At 42.9% G+C, this 18,571-nt stretch overlaps 1 protein-coding gene across 1 annotated transcript in view; it reads left to right on the forward strand.

Moving 5' to 3' along the window:
* Nucleotides 1-1,376: 1,376 nt before the first annotated feature.
* The window catches only part of LOC108640360 (transmembrane protein 132B-like), a 60,472-nt gene continuing 43,277 nt past the window's right edge, over nucleotides 1,377-18,571 (forward strand). Inside the window, exon 1 of the mRNA XM_018076486.1 lies at nucleotides 1,377-2,251. Within this exon, the coding sequence (XP_017931975.1) occupies nucleotides 1,395-2,251 (857 nt within the window). The 5' untranslated portion in view covers nucleotides 1,377-1,394. The remainder of the gene's footprint in view (nucleotides 2,252-18,571) is intronic.

The raw sequence follows: 18,571 nt of genomic DNA on the forward strand, positions 1-18,571 counted from the left end.
CAACTGAGAACAAGAGTGGGGCAAAGTCAAATGGATGGGATTTGCCCTAGAATCCGTCTTTGATGAATGGGTAGGCTTTAAAAATACACAACCTGAAAAAAGGAGCTTAAATATTAGAGCTTTTATCTCTGCTAAATTGTGGCTGTGAGTATCTGAGTCATCTGGCTGGAACAGGTGTAATTGTTTGTGTGGTTGTCGTGTTGTGTATCTGCTCTGCCCAGTGCTGACAAACAGTGGAATCACAGCTAAGCTTCAGCGAGAGACAACGAGAGTTTTGACCTTAGGATCTGTCATTGTGCCTCTGTTATCTCTCTGCATTATGGAACTGCTTCATTTCAATTCATTGGGTTTCTGTTTATTTCCTCTGTGGCAGTCCCAGGAGCTTGGATTCACCGGCTTTTTGTTGGAGCATATGAATTGTTAGTTTGAAAGACCCACTGTTTCTAGTAGAATTGCAGCCCAGGTTGAATATATCTCACTATTAATTAGAGATTGGCCCGAACCAAAGACGTCTATTTGATCCCTCCCTCCCTCTGGAATCTTTTCTTTCCTGGGAAAAATTGCTCAGTGCTGGCTGGAGGATTGACTATTGTGTTTCAGAGAAAACTTTTGTGGTTTCCAAATGTGTTTCATTCTCCTCAGGAATTAAACAAAAAAATCCTTCTAAGCGTCTGCAAACCTTCTGTATGTAAAGGATTTCTCCTTCTCTCAAGTTCACTCTTGGCTATAAATCCATCCCAAAGAGACCCCTGTGAAACCCCATATATTTTAATGTGAAAAGTTTTGGTTTCGAGAGCACAAAGCTTTTATCAGTTTTCCACTGACCTCCAAACTGCTGACCTGGCAGAATGAATTGGGAGTGATGCAGATTTGCTACCCCCCATTGCATGGTGTGTTCGTGACATTAGGCTAAAGAAAACGTTCAGTTTTACTGCTTAAAATGTTGTTTTACTGCCTACTGATATTTAATGTCAGTTTTTAAGGCGTATTGAAACATGGGTGAGAAAAAGCTGAAAGTTTAATCTGATGATAAAAGAAAAAAACCTGAAGAAGTAAAAAGTTTTGGAACTTAGATTGGGATCTGGCCAATCAATCCCCTCCTTGTTATATCCAAAACTTGATTAATGGCTTTCAAGTATATATCAGACTGGGGAAGGTGGAAGAGGAGCTGTACAGCTGATGCAATGGGATGTTTTCAGCGTATGAGCTTTGAACTAAAGGTGTTATTCCGTGGTACCTGTGTCGGATTGTTTTGTAATTGTAGTGAGCAGTATTGATCTCTGGTAATACATTGCTTTTGAGAAAAACTGAGGGGCATGCTAAGCAAAGATTTGAGCTGTCTTTCTGTTTCCTTTTATCTTTGGCCTGCAGTGGTGGAGAGCCGAGGAGGGATCATGGACAGCGTACAGAGATTCTCAAACCTGCCAACGTATCTCCCCGCGAGCTCCCACATCTGCAATGCTGATGTTTTCTTCTTCCTCAAAGAAGCCAACCAGGATATCATGAGGAACTCCAGTTTGCAGTCTAGGGTGGATTCATTCTTTATATACAAAGCCAAACAGCCACCTGTCCTAAATGCCACGTATGGACCCTTTTCTGTTGAACAGCCTGTTCCCTTGGACCTCATGCTGACTTCTGCATCTTTTGGTTTCACAAATAAATTCACTTTTAATTGGAAATTAAAATCTCACATAATCAACAGCTCAATCTATTCCAATAAACCCAAAATACAAACCTTGTTCTATATTGCGGGGAAGGACTGGGATGACTACAGTTCTGAGGAGATGTTGCCTTGTGTGAAGATGTTTGCTTTCCTGGAGTCTAGAGAAGTTGTGGCCAGCTGCAGATTGGCAGGCCTTCTAGGATTATGTGTTGCAGAGCTGGAATTGTCTCCTAGCTGGTTCAGCTCCCCTCCACCCATGGTTTCAGAGGAAACAGCCTCTCTGGAAGGGATTACTGTGGAGCTCTTCTATAAGATTTATACAGTGGATGGGGAATGTTCTCCGGAGGATGAAAAGTGGGAGAACAATATCCATGCAGGTGAAGATAACGAACATCAAGCTTTGTCAGCTATGGAGAGGATTGGTAGCATCGTTGTTTACCCAAATCAAGACCAATTAAAACAGTCTTCACTAAGGCTCGATGAAAATATCGTTATTCGCTTACCACTGAACCCGGTCAGAGAAGGTGACATTGTGACCTTTCATGTTTGCCTGGCTGATGACTCACTAGCAGACCAGTTTGTATTAAGGTAAGAGAATTTTTAAAGTGCTGAATGCTAAGCAGTCTACAAATAGAGGCAAATCACTGTTGGGTGTAATTTCTTTGGTTATATTCAGTGTTTTCCTGAGAGAACTTTGGCATTTCCTCTCCAGCAGGGGAAAACTATAAATTCTCTATGTGGACGATACTTTTTGGAACATGGGCATTGATTTTAAAGTATGAGCTATAAATGTTTGCTTGATTATTTCTTATTTTAATTCTGTTTGCTTCTAGTAATAATTCCACCTCTTGAATTATCCCTCTGTAAGTCAGCCAAGGGTAACTGCTGTAACCTGTTTTGCTAAACAGTTTGCAGGAGGGTTTTTGATTTCTTTGGTGAAAGTTACTCTGCTTTTATCGATTTTATTACCATCTTTCCAAAGTACATTGGATACATTTTGCACAGGTCATATGTGGTGAGGAACTGTTTTGTTGCATTGTATGGAGGGGAACTGAGAGGTGAGAAAATGAGATGTGCCTCAGCTTGTGTAGGAATCCTTTGGCAGAGCCAGGATTTGGGGCCAAACTTTGCAAGTAGTCTTCAGTTTTCCTGTCAGACCAGCTTACCCTGCTTCCTCAAGCTTTTGACTGCTTGTTTTGTGGCCCATTTTTGTTTTAACTTTGGGGACTTTCTGTTGACCTTTACTTGTGAATCTGCCTGTAATAGGAAAATTCAGGCATTTCTAACCACCCTGAGGGTTAGTGCTGAATATTTGCTATGTCCTTAGCTGTCAGACTGTGGGTTCAGAGCTTCACAGAGACCAAATTCAGAGAGAAATGTGAGCCAAACTGGGGGAATAAGAGGACCAAAAGGTAATTGAGAAGTGTCATCTGCTGTGAGAATGTGAGACACTTGGGAAAGAAGGAGTTGCAGCCCATGCAAGGAAACCTCAGAGCAGATTTGTGCCTTGCTTCTGACTTTCAGATCCGAGAACGATGGGAGCAGAACATGACAGAAGTGCACTTTGGGGACAGATGTTGAGAAAACAGACAGCAAACCTTATGCAGCACTTTCACATCATTCAACATCTGTGAAATAGCACATGAATATTAATAAACTTACAGATTGCTGCGTGAATTGGGACAAGTGGTTCATAGTGCAGTGCTACTGATGGTGGGGGGGAATGTGTGAGAAATATAGTGGGGTTTAACCAGACTTTAAAAGGTTTGGGTGAGGTTTAAACACAACTTAGTCTTGCTTTTACCTGGATTTACTGGTTTTTCTTCGTTAAATGTGGATTTGGCCAGCATCCCCTGTCAGAAGATGGACCAACCTCATGGAGCAGTTGGGTTTCAGCAGTTGTGTATTGATCGACTGTGCTATAGCAGAGAGATTATAGAATTTGCCTAAGGCTCTGCAAGGATTTAACATCAGCTCTTAATTCTCAGTTTTTTGTTCCCTTTGCCACACCACAGATAAAATTCCCAAGGTATTAGAGACAACCTAAGATGAGGATGTTTTCTTTCCATTGGAATTTCTAAAATAGCATTTGCCTTGTACTAAATGGCACAAGGGTAGAGTTTTGATATTTCTGCTGACCAGGAAATAATCAAAGACTTCTTGCAGAGGCAGTTTTGAAATGTTGTCTTCCAAAAGCAAAATAGGTCCTGGAAGCTCTGAGCACAGTACCTAACCTGGGGTTTCAGGGAAGCAGAAAATGAGGGACTGGAGAACTTCCAAACTGGGGAGCCCCAGGATGAGACACAAAGCCTGGCTACTGCCAAGACCCTCATCTTCTCCCACAGCCCCCTGTGGCTTGCATGGCTCCAGCTGTCAGGTGTTCTCCCAACACACAGAACGTGCATCTTGGTGCTCCCGAGCTGCTGAGAAAGCAGTCAGGTTTCCATGGGGATTTCCTTCTTTGAAAGTATGGAATCGGTTAATCTCCAGGAAATGTTTCTGTTACAATAAATCAGCATGTTTTACATGCCCAGAAATATTTCCTTGGAAAAGTCACCATCGGCTGTGTATAGTCCAGCCTGTCTGGGCTTTGATTTGGCTCTGCTTGCATCGTGCTTTTCATCAGAGAAACTGCAAGTATTTTTATTTAACCTTCAGTTGAATGCTGAAAGTAAGAGGCAAAAAGGCAATTCTGCTGATGGTTCACCTGTCCTTCAGGATGGAAGGAGCACCAGCAACTGTTGCTGTGATTGTTTCAAATGACATACGTGGGGCCCATGGGGAGATTATCCAGCTGAAGTTTACACAGTGGGCAGGGAATTATGCTGAGGGAAATACAAACATTATAGTTCCTGCATCTAATTTATGCATTTTCCCTCACCAGCTTTCCCTGGTTTTCAGCTCAATGCTAATGTCCATAAAAACCCAGAAGGTTTTTATATACGTAGAATTTCTGCATGTTATAGCCAGAGAAAAATACATTGAAGTGAATGTTTGCCTTGGGAAATATATTTTTGCCTAATATAACTGATTGTTTTTAATCATATCTGTTATAAGTGTAGCTGGGTGAATTGCAGTCTGGCTCATATGAGATGATAGATCAAAATCAAGTCATTCTCAGCGCAGCATTTGATGCCAGCCTTGAGCTCTGACAGTATGCAAAGGAACAGATATGCTCAATTTTATGCACTTCTTTACTATTTCACGCTGTGTTGTGTAGTATTTTATTTCATGTTGGATTTTGTTCTAGCAAAACTGACTTCAGTTCTCATATGAGACCTGATTCTTCATTGTTTTGGTAATATTTCGGATTCTTAACCAAGCTTGGAAACCGAAAAGCAATTGGAAACAGTTCCTTGATTCAGCAGGGTGCTGTGTTGAAAGATACTCACTTGTTAGACAACCCTTCCTCCCAGTGTTACTTATGGGGTGATGCTGCAGCTTGTTTGTGAAGCTCCAGCTATCACTTCCAGTAGCTTCCATCAGTCCAAACTGGTTTTGCTGTGCTCTTGGTTGTTTGTTTTCATTCAATAACTAGAATTTCAGGTGGAGTGGAGGTTTGGTGGTGCTCTGGTCTGGGGAATTTGTTTCTCTTCATACTGCAACCCAGCTGGCATGGCTTGGTGTTATGTGAAGGACCCAGATATGTCAAGGGGCAGAATTTGGAGACTAAGTGTGCATTTAGTGCTTTTGCTGTGCCTGACAGTCATGCTGCTCCCTTTTTTGACAGATGATCTATACATGTCTGCAATGAAATTCTTATGACGCTGGAGATTATTTTGTGGCCTTGCTGGTCTGATCTGTACTGTAAAATTCACCATCTGTGAAGATAAATTTTGCCCATTATGTTTGGTGAGTTGTCACTAAGCATAGTTTAACTGTAAAGGTAGGTGAAATGGGCTATGTTGCCATGATTAAACTCTTTTATGTGCTACCTAGTTAAAACAAAAATAATAAAAAAAATGAAGGACAGCTTTGAGATTCCAGCAGGACTCCTACATGTTTCAGTTTCACAACGTGCTTCAGCGTCACAATATGCAGGCACTTTTTGTCCTTTGATGCTCTGGAGTATCTCTGTTACCTTCCTCACTGACAAACTTAGATGGAATGCAGTAAATGAGGGAAGATGGAAGTCATGACTGCAGAAGGGGTAACACCAATTTCTGTGCTAATTGCTAAATGGAAGAAGTCTCCTGATACCCATGGAGGAGTTACAAAAGAGACAGGAGAAAACAATTCCTGCTCAACTGGAAGAACAGAAATCTCATCTAATAGCATTGGGAATGGCTTCTATTTCTTCTGTGGTGTTTGTTATTATTTAACTCCATCTTGAGACTCAAAGGGTGCATTTAAAAGAAAAATGGGAGTCAATTTGTACAGCAGAAAAACGTTTAAAGGAATAAATGGACAATTGCCCTTTGGTTATAGGGAAGAAATGAGGACAGTCTTTAGAAATAAACCACGGATTTTTGTCCTGTTTTCCAAGTCTCCCCATTTAAAGCGTCGGCGAGGATGTGCTGGTAATGAAGGCTGAGCACTAACAGCAAATAGTCGAGTCGCAGACAAAAAAGTGGGTTTGTTGGCATTCCTTACACGTCCCTAACACGAATGACCCATCCTTCTTTTCTGCCGGATCAGAATAGAAGTGGAGATTGGAGATATTCCAGGAATATCAGTAAGGGGCTGAAACCAGGTAATGAATCCCCCGGTAGGGAAATGAAAGCGGCTGTGGTCAGGATGTGGTCCTGTGTCTGCAGGGCCCTGCAAAGAAACCTCGCTGTCACTCGGTGCCTAGGCAACCTCAGGGAGAAGGATTATCTGCTCCTCCCTGCCATGGCTCCACACAGTGCAGGGCAAAGATTGCTTTTTGATTTTTGGGATGAACCAGTACAAGGTGTAATGCCTGCCGGTTGACTTCTACTGATTATTCTCATTGGGAAAAATGATATTAAGGATTTGTATTAATAAACATATATCCATATGGAGGGGGTTATGTCTCCTGCTAAGGAGTAAAAATTGCACAGGCCATTAAAACTGACTTACGAGGCTTCTGCGTTAATAATGAAAGATCTGTAGAAGTCTGAGCAGTCGTCTAGAAGGCCAGAAAAAGATCATTAAGAGAATGTCTCCTGCCAATAGCTGCCAAGAGCAAACAAGGGGAAGAAAACAGAAGGTTTTGGATCTGGAAATGCATAGAAAATGAGAGCATACAGACTGTGGGGAATGCAGCCTGGCTGCCTGTGAGGAGGAGGCTCCGTGAGACCTTCTTTGCTTCTAAACCAAGCTGGTAGGAATGGGGAAGCACTGTTACTGGAGATTATTACTGGGAATTATTACTGGCAAGAGAAATAAATGATTAACTGAATCGTCATTTTAGGATGAAAATTCAGCAGAAGTCAAAGTGTTGAGAAAGGAAAAAAATTTACTTCTGAAATCAGAAATGCTGGTTCAGATTTAGAAATAATCACAGAATTAAAGCATTATTGGTGACTTGGGCATATTTGGGTTTTACCCAAAGATTTTAATAAACCCAAGATGACTGTTGAAATTTGTTATTTCTCTTTTTTCTCTCAATATGTATTGAACTAAATGTAGGTATGGAATAATGATATGCAATATTAAAAAAAAAATGCCAAGCACTGCAAAGTCAGGAAATGCCAAAGAGGTCTGTGCAGCCTTAGTTCAGTTCCCAAGTATATCTGCATTATAGCGTATTCCTCAAAGACAAATTCACACTATTTTTTTCCAGATCTACTGCTTCATTTGATGCATACATTGTCTTCCTCCCACTGTTTTCTTTTCTTTTTGTCACTGAATGGGAAAGGGAGTAACATCCTTTCAGGACACTCCTACGAAGCCTGGGGGAGCTGTCACAAGAATTTTTTTTAGCTTGAGTAAACCATTTCTATAAATTCCCTTTCAGAAAGGGCTGAACCATTCTTTTATTTTCCTTATTTCTGTTCGAGGCAGGCGCGTGGCCCAGAAAAATTGACTTTAGCTGACGAAAGCCTGGCATGATGGTATGGAATCACACATTTCACAAGGATGCTGTATGAAGGAGTTAGACCTGAATGTCTGTTGGCTGAAGGGAAGAAGACATCCTCCCTGGGAGCTGCTGGCAGTGCATGGCTCTGCTGCCTGCACGTGCACAAGCCAACCTGCCCTGGCAGTAGTTGTGCCACGCTGGCAGATTTTCTCTCCTTTTCATGTGCCTTAAGATAACCTCCTCTGCCCTAGCCACACTGGAGAGGGAGCAGAAAAGAAACCATCCCCTCATACAGTCTCAAAGCCATTTAAAAATTACAAAAAAACAGCTCCTTCCTGGAGCTTGAGCACTCCTAAAAGCTTAAAAACCAATGGATCTCCGACAGTGAATAAATGACCCAGTGAATCCTGAAAGACCCTGAAAGACTACAGTCAATAAAGCTTTTTAATGGAATTTTAGATAAAGGTCAACTATCTGCTACAATAATCAGCTGTCCATGATCACTCTTCACAGGAATAAACCAGGCAGAGCAGCAGCCCCACGTGACAGTGAGAAGCCCTGCTAGTTGTTGGATATTGGCTTTGAAGCACTTCCAGATGGGATTGCAGTGTCGTGGTGATAAAACACTGATTTTTTTTTTTTTTTTTAATTGGGATGTTTCCTGATGGCAACTTCTGCTGCCCTGCAGAAGGGCTCCTGAACATGATGCTTTGTCCAGGAACAGAGTTCCTGTGGTGTTACAAAGGTGGTGATAGGGTGAAGGAGGATGAGGCTGTGGTGCTGAGTTTGGGTGAGTGTGGCAAGGGTCCTTGCTGTTTACTCCTTCCCTTGTCCTCCACAGCCTTGGCTTAGGATTCTCTTCTCTCATGGGAGTGGGGAAATGTTCCTAAGAGTTGGAGAGGAGGGTTGAGAAAAATACAGAATTAGATTAACTAACAATATTTAGTTTTCATTTCACCAGTGTTTTTCACTGAGAAGGTGAAGCGTCAGTTATTTTTAATGTTGATAGTTTGGGAATGTTTCATGTGTATGGTGGGGGAACACTTAGTACAGCTGGAATGAAACAAGGATCCACTTCTCATTGGAAAAGGTGTTTGGTTTACCTTGAAACTTTAGTTTTTCTTCTATTCAAGTCCTCCCAGTACCTCAACTTTCTCATTCATCTACCCGTCTGCATCTATGAGCACTAAGGATGTGGCAGTGTTATGTAAATTAATTTTCTGTATCTCATATTCAGAACCCTGAAGTGGAAAAAGGAGTTAGCTGTGTTGATTTTGGCCTGGTTGGGGCATGAGCAGGTGTCTTGTCTTCGCACTACAAGTGGGTACATGGTACTGTGTGCCACTGGTGGCATCTTGACACATCAGATTGTTTTGCATGTGTGTGACAAATAAGGTTTGTAATAGGAGGCCTGACAGCCTCTTGCCGTGTTAGCAGACATTGCTGTGCTCTGCAAACAGAGATGATGTGAAAAGCACTTCTCATGGATCTGGAAGGTGCCAATACGCCGTGTGACTTGACACAAACTCAGCCTTGTTGACGGTAATGGAAAGAGATTTTACATTTTTAAATGGTTCGGGTTCTACAAGCTTGTTCCCAGGCTGATCCCCATCTCCGAAAGCACTGACATGACAGCTCCTGCTAATTAACTCCAGGCAGCTCCTGCAGAGCTCGGCGCTTGCTCCGGGGCCGGGCGCGGATCTGCAGAGCACTGTCAGCAGACGTGGCAGGGCTGCACCGAGAGCAGGGACTTGAAATACTTGTGATGCTGAGCGGGCCTGGGATGGGGATTTTGGAGGAAACCATCACTAAAAGGGCACCCTTGGTTCGTTGCATCTCTTCAGACTCCCTCTGTGCGATGTGGAGGTGTGCTGGGTGTGATCCCTCCTGAATGAGGAGCTGCATCAAAGGGGCTGCCGAAGGTTCAGCCTCTGCTCTTCTCCAGAACTTTCTTTTGCTGGGGGCTATCCTGTCTTATCCCTGCTGTGGTTAACATTGGTGCAGATAAGAAAAGGGAAGAGTAAGGTACTGAAGATGGAATTAGGAGTTTTTTGCCTGTGAGCACCTGACTCTGAGTTCAGTTACCTCTGTTAATGAACATGAAACTGCCTTGAGCTGACAAAACTGCTTAAATGCACAGTATCACAAAGGGCAATTTAAGGAAGACAGCTGCAAGATGAATACTTTCTTCATCCATTTCTTTTATTTTTTACCTTGTACTGAGGTTGGAAGCACAGGTCAGAAAAGGTTCCTGATTTTGAGTGATCATTTCAAGTTTGGGGGCATGCTGTGGCTCTTTGCAAACTGTGTCGCCTCGTAAGCAAGTCCCTGGCAGGGAGCTTGGGGGGGAGTCTTTGTTTTGGACAATATGCTGAGTAGTTCCTGCTTTGTGCTGCCAGACAATGATGGCATTGATCAGTTCTTGTACAGCTCTTCATTAGCTGGCAGTGCAGTAAATCACAGTCTTGTTTAAACAAGTCAGACACAACAGTGATTCGGTCGTTGATGCAGTTAGTTCTCCTTCTATTCATTACATTCAGTGTAATGAATAGTATTAAAAGTAGAAAAATGTGTCTACTTTGAAATTCCCTTTTTTTCCCAAGATGTTTGGGGCCATGCATTGCTGTAATTTTATCCTGGTAAAAACCAGCTTACTATCTCATGAAGCTGATGAAGTATTGCTTTGAGCGAGCACATTGATCTCAATTTCTTCATATTCCTGCTGATGCAACAGAGTGTTGCTTTTGTCCTTGTGTTTACCCACGAGTTTTTACATGGTCTGATAGAAGAAGGCCAGTGTGATGGTTTGCTGACAGCTTTGGGGAGGAAGGACTTTCAGAAAGAGCAGGAGACAGAATATTGCAAGAAAATTGTCAACATATCTTCTTGTTTTGGGTGCTCCTCCTGCTCCCCATGTGATTTCTGTCAATAAAGGACCTGTAAGGAATGGTTTTGGACAAGGCAGAGCAGGGAGCTGTGCTGCGTGTGAGGTATTTAATGCCTCCAATGGCTGCCACGTCTGCCTTGGACTCTTCACTCAGCCAGGGTATAAAAGAAATCATATTAACAAAGTTATTGGATCCCAGATGAATCAAAAGAGCTGCAGGAGAAGAAAACAGTGACAAATGAGTCTGCCATCCTGAGGCACAGCAAATGGTGCTTACAGCTAAAGCTATTTCACTTCTTGCACCGCTCGCTGCCAACCCTCCGGTGCCGCGTGGGCAGCGGGGAGCGAGGCGGTGCCAGGACGGGGATGCCTCGTGCTGGCAGAGCTGCCAAAAGCCTCCGTGTGGTGGGACCAGTCCTGATTCAGCTCTCTGCATGAGCTTTCCTGAACCCAGGGAGCAGATCCTGAGTGGTGGGGTTCACCTCTCATCTCCCCCCAGCTCTCAGTCTACCACCCAAAAGCCCCCTGCCCTAAGCAGCGCTGGGTGTCAGTGCCCTGCGTGCAGCAGTGTTTTATCCTGTGTTGGGAGTTATACACGGATCAGTAACAGGAGAATGACTCTAAAATATGTTCTCCTTAGGATCCCTGCGGAGATGCTGTGGGTGTTCCCAGCAGAGGAGGAATTGGTCTGAGCAGCAGTATTTCCAGGGGCATCCCAATGAGGAGGGTGCTCCTGGGAGGGCCATATTCAAGCAACCCCATGTTTGCGGGGCAAATCTGTCACCTTTGTCACTCTGAGCCATCAGGCATGGCTCCAGCAGATCTCCCTCTGCTCCTGCCATGCCTTCCTTTAAATTGCTTGCTAAGACCGAAATATCCACAACATCCTTTTGAAAATTTTCCTGCCAAGGGAACTTTCTCAGTTGCTTTTATTCTCGCTGTGTGGCCCAAGCTTTTGTGGCATTAATGAAGGAGTCTCAAATGCATTTTCACTAAATCCCCATCTCTAATTGTCCTGGTCCTAGAAGACAGCAAGTGGGAAAGGCAGAGAGCAGAAGTGTGGGATAGGCAATGCCTTGTTCATGGGCTTTCTAAGCATCTGCTCAAGTTAATGAGGGTCTGCTCAAGAAATGTGCCAAGTGGCCACAGGAAGCACATGGATGAACTCTTTGATGCAGATCCCTTGTGGAAGATAGTGATAAAATGCACCAAGTGATGCTTGGGGACAGTCTGAAAAGTTAGTCCCATCCTGGGAGGTGGCAGAGGATGAGGGAGAAGTGGTAGCAGACTGTGAGAATCTGGATCAGGATCCAAATGCATTGTGAGTATTGGATCTGGGAGTTTGGCTTTGACCCATCTCTAATTTAATTTGCCTGGCCAGAATCTTCTCTCTCTTACACAGAAAAGAGGGGTGATTTAATTGACTTCCGTAGAGTTGCTTAGGATTTATGCCAGTAAAACTATTTGAATTTGGTTGTGTGCAAGACACGTGTGGGGGCCAGTGTTCTGGCTTCCTATTTCTCTGGGAAATTTGTTAGGGGCTGTAGTAACCCTGAGTGGGTGGGTGGACAGGACCCAGGTGGATAGGGAATGGTCATGTTTTGAGTACTGTTTTTAATGACACACAGTAACACTATTAGTACATTCTTAATTATTGCATTTCCTGCTGTTATCTCCGTAATGTGGCATAAGTACCTATGCTCTTCAGTTAAGATGACTTTTGACTCACTTGCCAAAGCTAATAACCCTTTAAAAATAATTTAAACGCTTTCAGAAGTATTTCCCTGATGCTCTTGGGACCATGATTTGCCATAGAGCAGATACAGAATGAATAGCAGTACTGTGGACTCCCTCTAACAGCGACCTTATGTGAGATGTAGTGATTACAGCAATTAAATCCTCTTTGCCAAGGCAACCAGGGCTTTATTTCGAACTGAAGTTAGATTTTTTTTTTCCCCCAAATGAACCTCTTCTGCATGCATTATTCATTTTTCTTTGGAACATTTAGCCTGTACGAGTTCCACGAGCTCAAATTCGGTATTATTATTTATTAATTATTGCATTGAGGTAACGTCTAGGACAATCTGCCTCTGGGGGTCAGAGAGCACAAGCCACAAGCAGAGCAAGGCCATAACCTTTCTCTCAAGGTGAAGGTTGAAGACTTTACTGCATTTGTAGAAGAACTTGTGAAGAGTTTGCATTCACTTTTTGCTTGACCCTAAAACCCCTATCAAGGAAGTTTGTGATATTTTGGTCCACTGAATGCTCAGGCCAGTATAGTTTTGACCGTACTATTAAAATTATTTACTTAAGTGTTTGAAAAAAGTTGGTTGTGTCAGCTCAGCCTTTTTAAGTCCAACTACGTTTGGGTGAGTTGAACGTGGAACTTCTTGTCACTGTGGCTCTTTCTTGGAGAAGGGAAGGTCAGTGATCAGCAGTTATGGTTAAGATGCAACATTTTCTGTAACTGTTCTGGAAATTCTGGCGTAGGGTGGTTTTTGGAATCCTTTTTTTTTTTTTTTTTTAAGAAGAAAAAGTGTTAAAGAAGTGTCAATAACCCTTCCTTTGAATGTGCTACACTCTTATTTTAAGATTGAGTTCATTGTCTCTTTCTGCTGTTATATAAATAGCCTCTTGATTGACAGGAAAACTAAAATGATTCTGTTTAAATCTGTACTGCTCTCCTAAGAAATCTACATTCATTATTCCTGGGATGACTGAAAGATTTACAATAGTTTATAATCTGGTATCATTTCATTCTTCTTCTTGGTGTTATTAATCACCTTGTCATAAAACGTCAGGAGAACTTTGTTCAGCTTGCATGATTTGGGCTGAGAAAGCCATACTTTAATATTAATGTTTCGTAGGAAATTGGGTAGATATCTTTGCATTCTGGGAACCATAAAATGGATGAATGATGTCCTTTGACTAGATATTAGATGCTTACAGGCTGCTGGAGCATGGTTGAAAGAAACCTGCAGCTGTACCACCACGGGAAGAAAAATGACTGCAGGGCAGATCTGGTTCAGGTCAGTATTTGGTTGTGGGCATCTGCAGTCACAGGTACCAGGGAGGCTGGTGCTTGTGGTTGATCCTTTTCTGTGTTAGCGCTGGGCTTCCATCCTGGTGTGTCTCATTGGGCGACATGAAACCCAAGTCCCAATTATTTGGTCATTTGAAGATTCTGGGTTGCATTTCATAAGCCTGGAGGCAGTCAACCAAGATCCTGGCTGGGTTTCAGCTTCAGTAATTACAACTTGCCAGGTCAGATTTTCTCTGCCTCTTAAATCACATCCGCTATTTTTCACTTCCTTTACTAAACTACTGTGTCCCCTGTGCTGTTGTTGATGATAATAGTTCTAATGCTTCTCCTATTTCTGTAACGTTATTTTATCTGTAATGTCTCACAGTGTTGGTACAAGAAACGTCTGTCATTGCTTTCGTTTTACAAATCACTATTTTTATTGCTCACGTTCCAGTGATATACCTCAAAGAGTAGGTGCTTTCCAAAAGGAGGAAGGCAATGCCCCTTCTACCCCCAATCTGTTATTTTTCAGTGAGGACTGGGGGGCTGATGGGATGCTCCTGCCTTGCCCTTTGAGTCTGTCATCAGGGCAGACATATTTGGGATGGCCCAAAGGGTACCCTACACAAGGCTGGTGAGTTGGTGGGCAGGGAGGTGCCACCCTGTGGGTGCCCCCTGTGCTGCCCCCCAAGTGGTGATGCTCAGTCCACCTTCCCAGGGGCTCTGCCCCTCCACCTGTCCCTTAGAGGCCCCGACTTTTCCCAGCTCACCTGTATCCCCTCCATCCCAGCATCCCCACAGGAATGCAGGGCAATGCACAGGCTCGGATCTGTGTTCAGGCCAGGAGAGGGCAGAGTGGACTTGTGTCTGAGGCAGAAAACCCTGACAAAAGTCAACAGCTGATCGGGAGGGGAATAATTTTGGGCAAGAATGTGGCTTGGTGCTAGTTCTGGTTCCCTGGCTGGAATGGGAAGCTGCCTGACGGGCTGTGATCCCTCGGAATGGACCCAGTGTATCACCTCACCTCAAAAATACCTCTCTGGGGGGACATTTAGCAACTTGTTCCCCCCAGTGTGCAACCCCCCTGCAAAGGGCAGAGACATGGCAGCCTGCAGGGCTTCTGCAGGTATTATTTCTTACTGAGGAAGAGCAGGTCTCTTCTGAGGTGTCCTGCACACATCCCTGGGATGTACCCAGGCTGTGGGCTCACGTAGGCAATTTGCCACCCGAAATTGAAATGCATGTAACATGGGGTTATGAGTTTTTCTTTACCCCTCCCCCCCACCCCTTTCTGAAAGCTGGTGCATTTTTTCTCTTTATGAATGCACTGTGCCCCTTGTATGTGCTGGATATTGCAAATGCACTTCATAAAGCAAATTTCCCCGCTGGTCTGAAGGTTAAGAAACTGTAAGTGAGCTTGTCTCTTTGCAGAACAACTTTCTTTTTGGGCTTGAAAAACAATGGAAATGTAGTTAATGTTCAGCCTGACAGAGTCTTAGCAAACGTATTAAGGGCTTCATTTAATAAAATCATATTTCACTTTCATAGACAAGAAGCAGAATAGAGTTGAGTCTTTTTTAATGAATAAAGTCCATAGTAAGGCACTTACAATCTTTCTTTATGTGAGACTCATTCTTGATTTTTTTTTTTATTATTATTTTAGGAACCAGGAAGATTTAGTGCAGCATTTTCTACATTTTGTCGTGCTTCCTTTGGAACAGAATGGAAAGGGAAATGTATCTTAATGTTAAACAGACATGAAACAAAAATGTGGTTTTTCCCCAAAGAAAAGTTAAACATTTGCAAGAAAAATGTTCTTCACGACAATTTCAATTCTGTTAAAAACACATTTACTGTCAGAAAATAATGGTGCTGGATGAGCTCTAATAATAAACCAATTTGTGTACCACAGGAGTGGACTTTTTCAGCCTTTTGTTGTAAGTCATGCTGGAAGGGCTGCCACTGGGCTACAAGAGCACAGATATTTTCACACTGGGATTTGTGTCTGCTTGATTTATGTGAATAACTCCATTGAAGTACAACTGGGGAAAAAATTCATCATGTGACTTCTTATTAAAACATTGCTTTTTTTTATTCCCCTCGGTGATGTTTGAGCAGCTCCGTGTATTTTTCTCTCAGATTTCTCTTTTTTATTTCTCTTTTCTTAAGTACTCTCTCTGCACAGTGCCTCGATTGTACCACACACAGAGCAAGCGACAGCAAACTCCTCATTTCTGGGTAACTGGCCTGCTGCAGCTCACAAATGCCATTAATGGGCTGGGTGGGAGATGCATTCCTGGAGCACCGGGGTTGCACAGCGCTCCCCTTTCCTTCACTGATCCGATTTGTCGAGATCAGCAGGTGCACCAAAGCATGCAAATCTAAAATTTGCTTTGAGGAAAATTGAGTGGCATTTTTCCCCTGAAACGAGCTGTTCCTCTGAACATTGCTGCCAGCTCGCTTGCTTGTGAGAATATTTGCAGAAATGGGATGCAAAAGTGGTACAAATGCAGCCAAATTGAATACATTTACAGATGTAAAAGGCTGGGCTTTTTTTAGGCTTGAGAATCTCTTTAGGGTGAGGACTGTCACTTTGTGTAGATTTATAGTGTCTTGTGTAATAGGTCCCTAAACACATTGGCCTTCGGGTGCCACTGCAGCCTGGTGGGTTCAATGCTGGTGACAGTGACAATGCTGGTCCCACCCAGCTTACAGACCTGCAGGTTTCTATGACGGTGCAGGTACCTTTTATCCTCTCCAGGCCACAGTCAGTCATGCTTGATAGCAGTGTGAAAATTGGATTTGTCAACTAGTAATCCCTCAGTGATCGATAATTAGTTGTAATTATGCGCTGTTTAAGTGCTGTGGAGAGAAAATTGAAGTTTGTGGCCGGAGCAAGGAAATGAAGAATGGCAGGTACACCAAGCTGTTTGGCATAAGGGAAATTCAGTTAAAGAACTGAACTCACATGAAGAATGGTGAGTCAAACTGCCTTCTACAACCAGGCCAGGTCACACAGCTGGAGGGGCAATAGTGTTTAGGCTAAGCAGGCTAAAATAGTCCTTACTGAGCGTGCTGCCCATAAAACATCATGACTTGGACAACAAGGAGGTTTGCTTTTTATTTGTGTCTCCCACAGATGTACCCAGTGTGAAATGCCATGAATAAACTGTTATTTGTGTGAAAGTATCCTTTGAAACTTCTTTGTTTATAATCAGAGCTCACTCCCCCACCCTTTTTTGAATTTTTGTCCAGTATATGTGCTGAGAGAGGCTGGAGTCCCTGCTTGAGTGTTAACTCTTGGGACTGTGCCATCCTTTGCACTCTCTCTGAAAAGGTGCAGTTTAGACTCATGGTTTGGTTTCAGATGGAGGAGGAAAGGTCTTCCTTCTTTTTGCTTTCTTCTCTGTTCCAGAGAGCACAACAGACCAGGTTTCCAGATGGGCAGGAATGTTATTCCACCTGTTTCTGAAAATCTGGTTGCGTCTGGCCTGGGATTTCTGTACCAACTTTGCAGATAAATCTGTCACTGGTAATTCTTCTCAGTCAAAGAGCCAGAGAGGCTGTGTGTTTCTTTATAGTATACCCATGGGTGATTTCTACTGCCTCGTATGCCTGATTGTCATTCTCTAAATAGACTTGCAAAATGAAACTGTTTAACTGCAGGAGGTGGGAGTGAACTAGCTGGAGTAGACCTATTACCCAGTGGTATGTGAGAAAGAGCCAGCAAAATTTATGGTTTCTGAAGGAGCAGTATATTTTTAAGCTTCTTGTATTCCTACACTTCACAGCTCAGATTAGCAGATTGTTGACAGCTCCATGATATATTTGCTGTCACCTGGCTGGAGTCCGAAGCAAGTGATAAATTTTTAGTTTGAATGAGCTTGTGTGACATGCAATGACAGATATATTTTTTGTTACTACAAGTATGTAGCGTGTCCTATGGTTGGGGATTTTGGTGCTATTCTTGGTGTGGCCGTGAGTGATTTGCTTGCTTTCCTTGTGCTTCTGTTTCACCATCCAAGAAAAGGTGGAGAAAATGACACTTTTCTCACTTGCTGTGATGGCTCATTCTTTTTTTTTTTTTTGCGATGTTAGAGCCTGACAGAGGCTCGTATCATCTTCTTTGGGTTCAGTAAAGCCCATCTGCTGGCAGGAGGGAGGAAGAAAAAGAAAAGAATCCAACATTTCCAGTTGCTGTTGCTGAATTTCATGTGTCTTGGGTATATGTCACATGGATTTACATTCAAAAACTTGGAGTGTTTTCAGAGTGATAATACTATATTCTGGGAAGATTCAGCTCCCAAAATACACATTCAAGGTGGGAGAAAGGACAGTGTGAATCAGTTTTGTCTTCACATGACTGAACACCTGGAGGAACTGAATTTACAGATTTTGATTGCAGGTAAAACCACAGTGCTGTATATTGGTGAGCTCTATTCAAACAAAGAAGAAAGATAAATGCTAGTTTATTGGATTCTCTCATCTTTATAGTTTCTGGTGACTAAATTTATCTCAACAAATTCAAATCTCTCTTCCCCAGGCCTTTTAAAAGGTCTCACATATATCAACATTAATAGGATGTAGCAGCGTTGAAGCTGGTATTCTGCTGCTTGAGAAACATCTGAGTGAGGTGAACTAGCTTTGCTTGCAGTGGGAGAAGGAAGAGAAGTACAGTGTTACACCTCAAGTCTTCTGCTTGCTGGGGGAGCTGGAGTTGGCGATGGACTGTGACGGAGACTTTGTCATCTGTGATCAGTGAGGTGTCACACACAATGTTCAAAACCACTGCCAAGTGTAGCTGAGCACTGGGAGATCTGTTTAGGCTAGAAACTGTCTTTCATTTGTAAAATCAGCTTTTACTAGCTTGAACAATAGGAAGTTTGAAAAGAAAGTAATTATTATATTCCCTGGAATAGAAACATTGAATTTTCTTGCTGAAGACTTTTCAGAAATACATACCCACTAATTGCTCTTCACTTGGAGGATAAAAACAGTGGTTTCCAGGCC

The sequence above is a fragment of the Manacus vitellinus genome, unplaced genomic scaffold (assembly GCF_001715985.3).
Source record: "Manacus vitellinus isolate BGI_N305 unplaced genomic scaffold, ASM171598v3 scaffold_31_pilon, whole genome shotgun sequence".
Classification (NCBI taxonomy): Eukaryota; Metazoa; Chordata; class Aves; order Passeriformes; family Pipridae; genus Manacus; species Manacus vitellinus.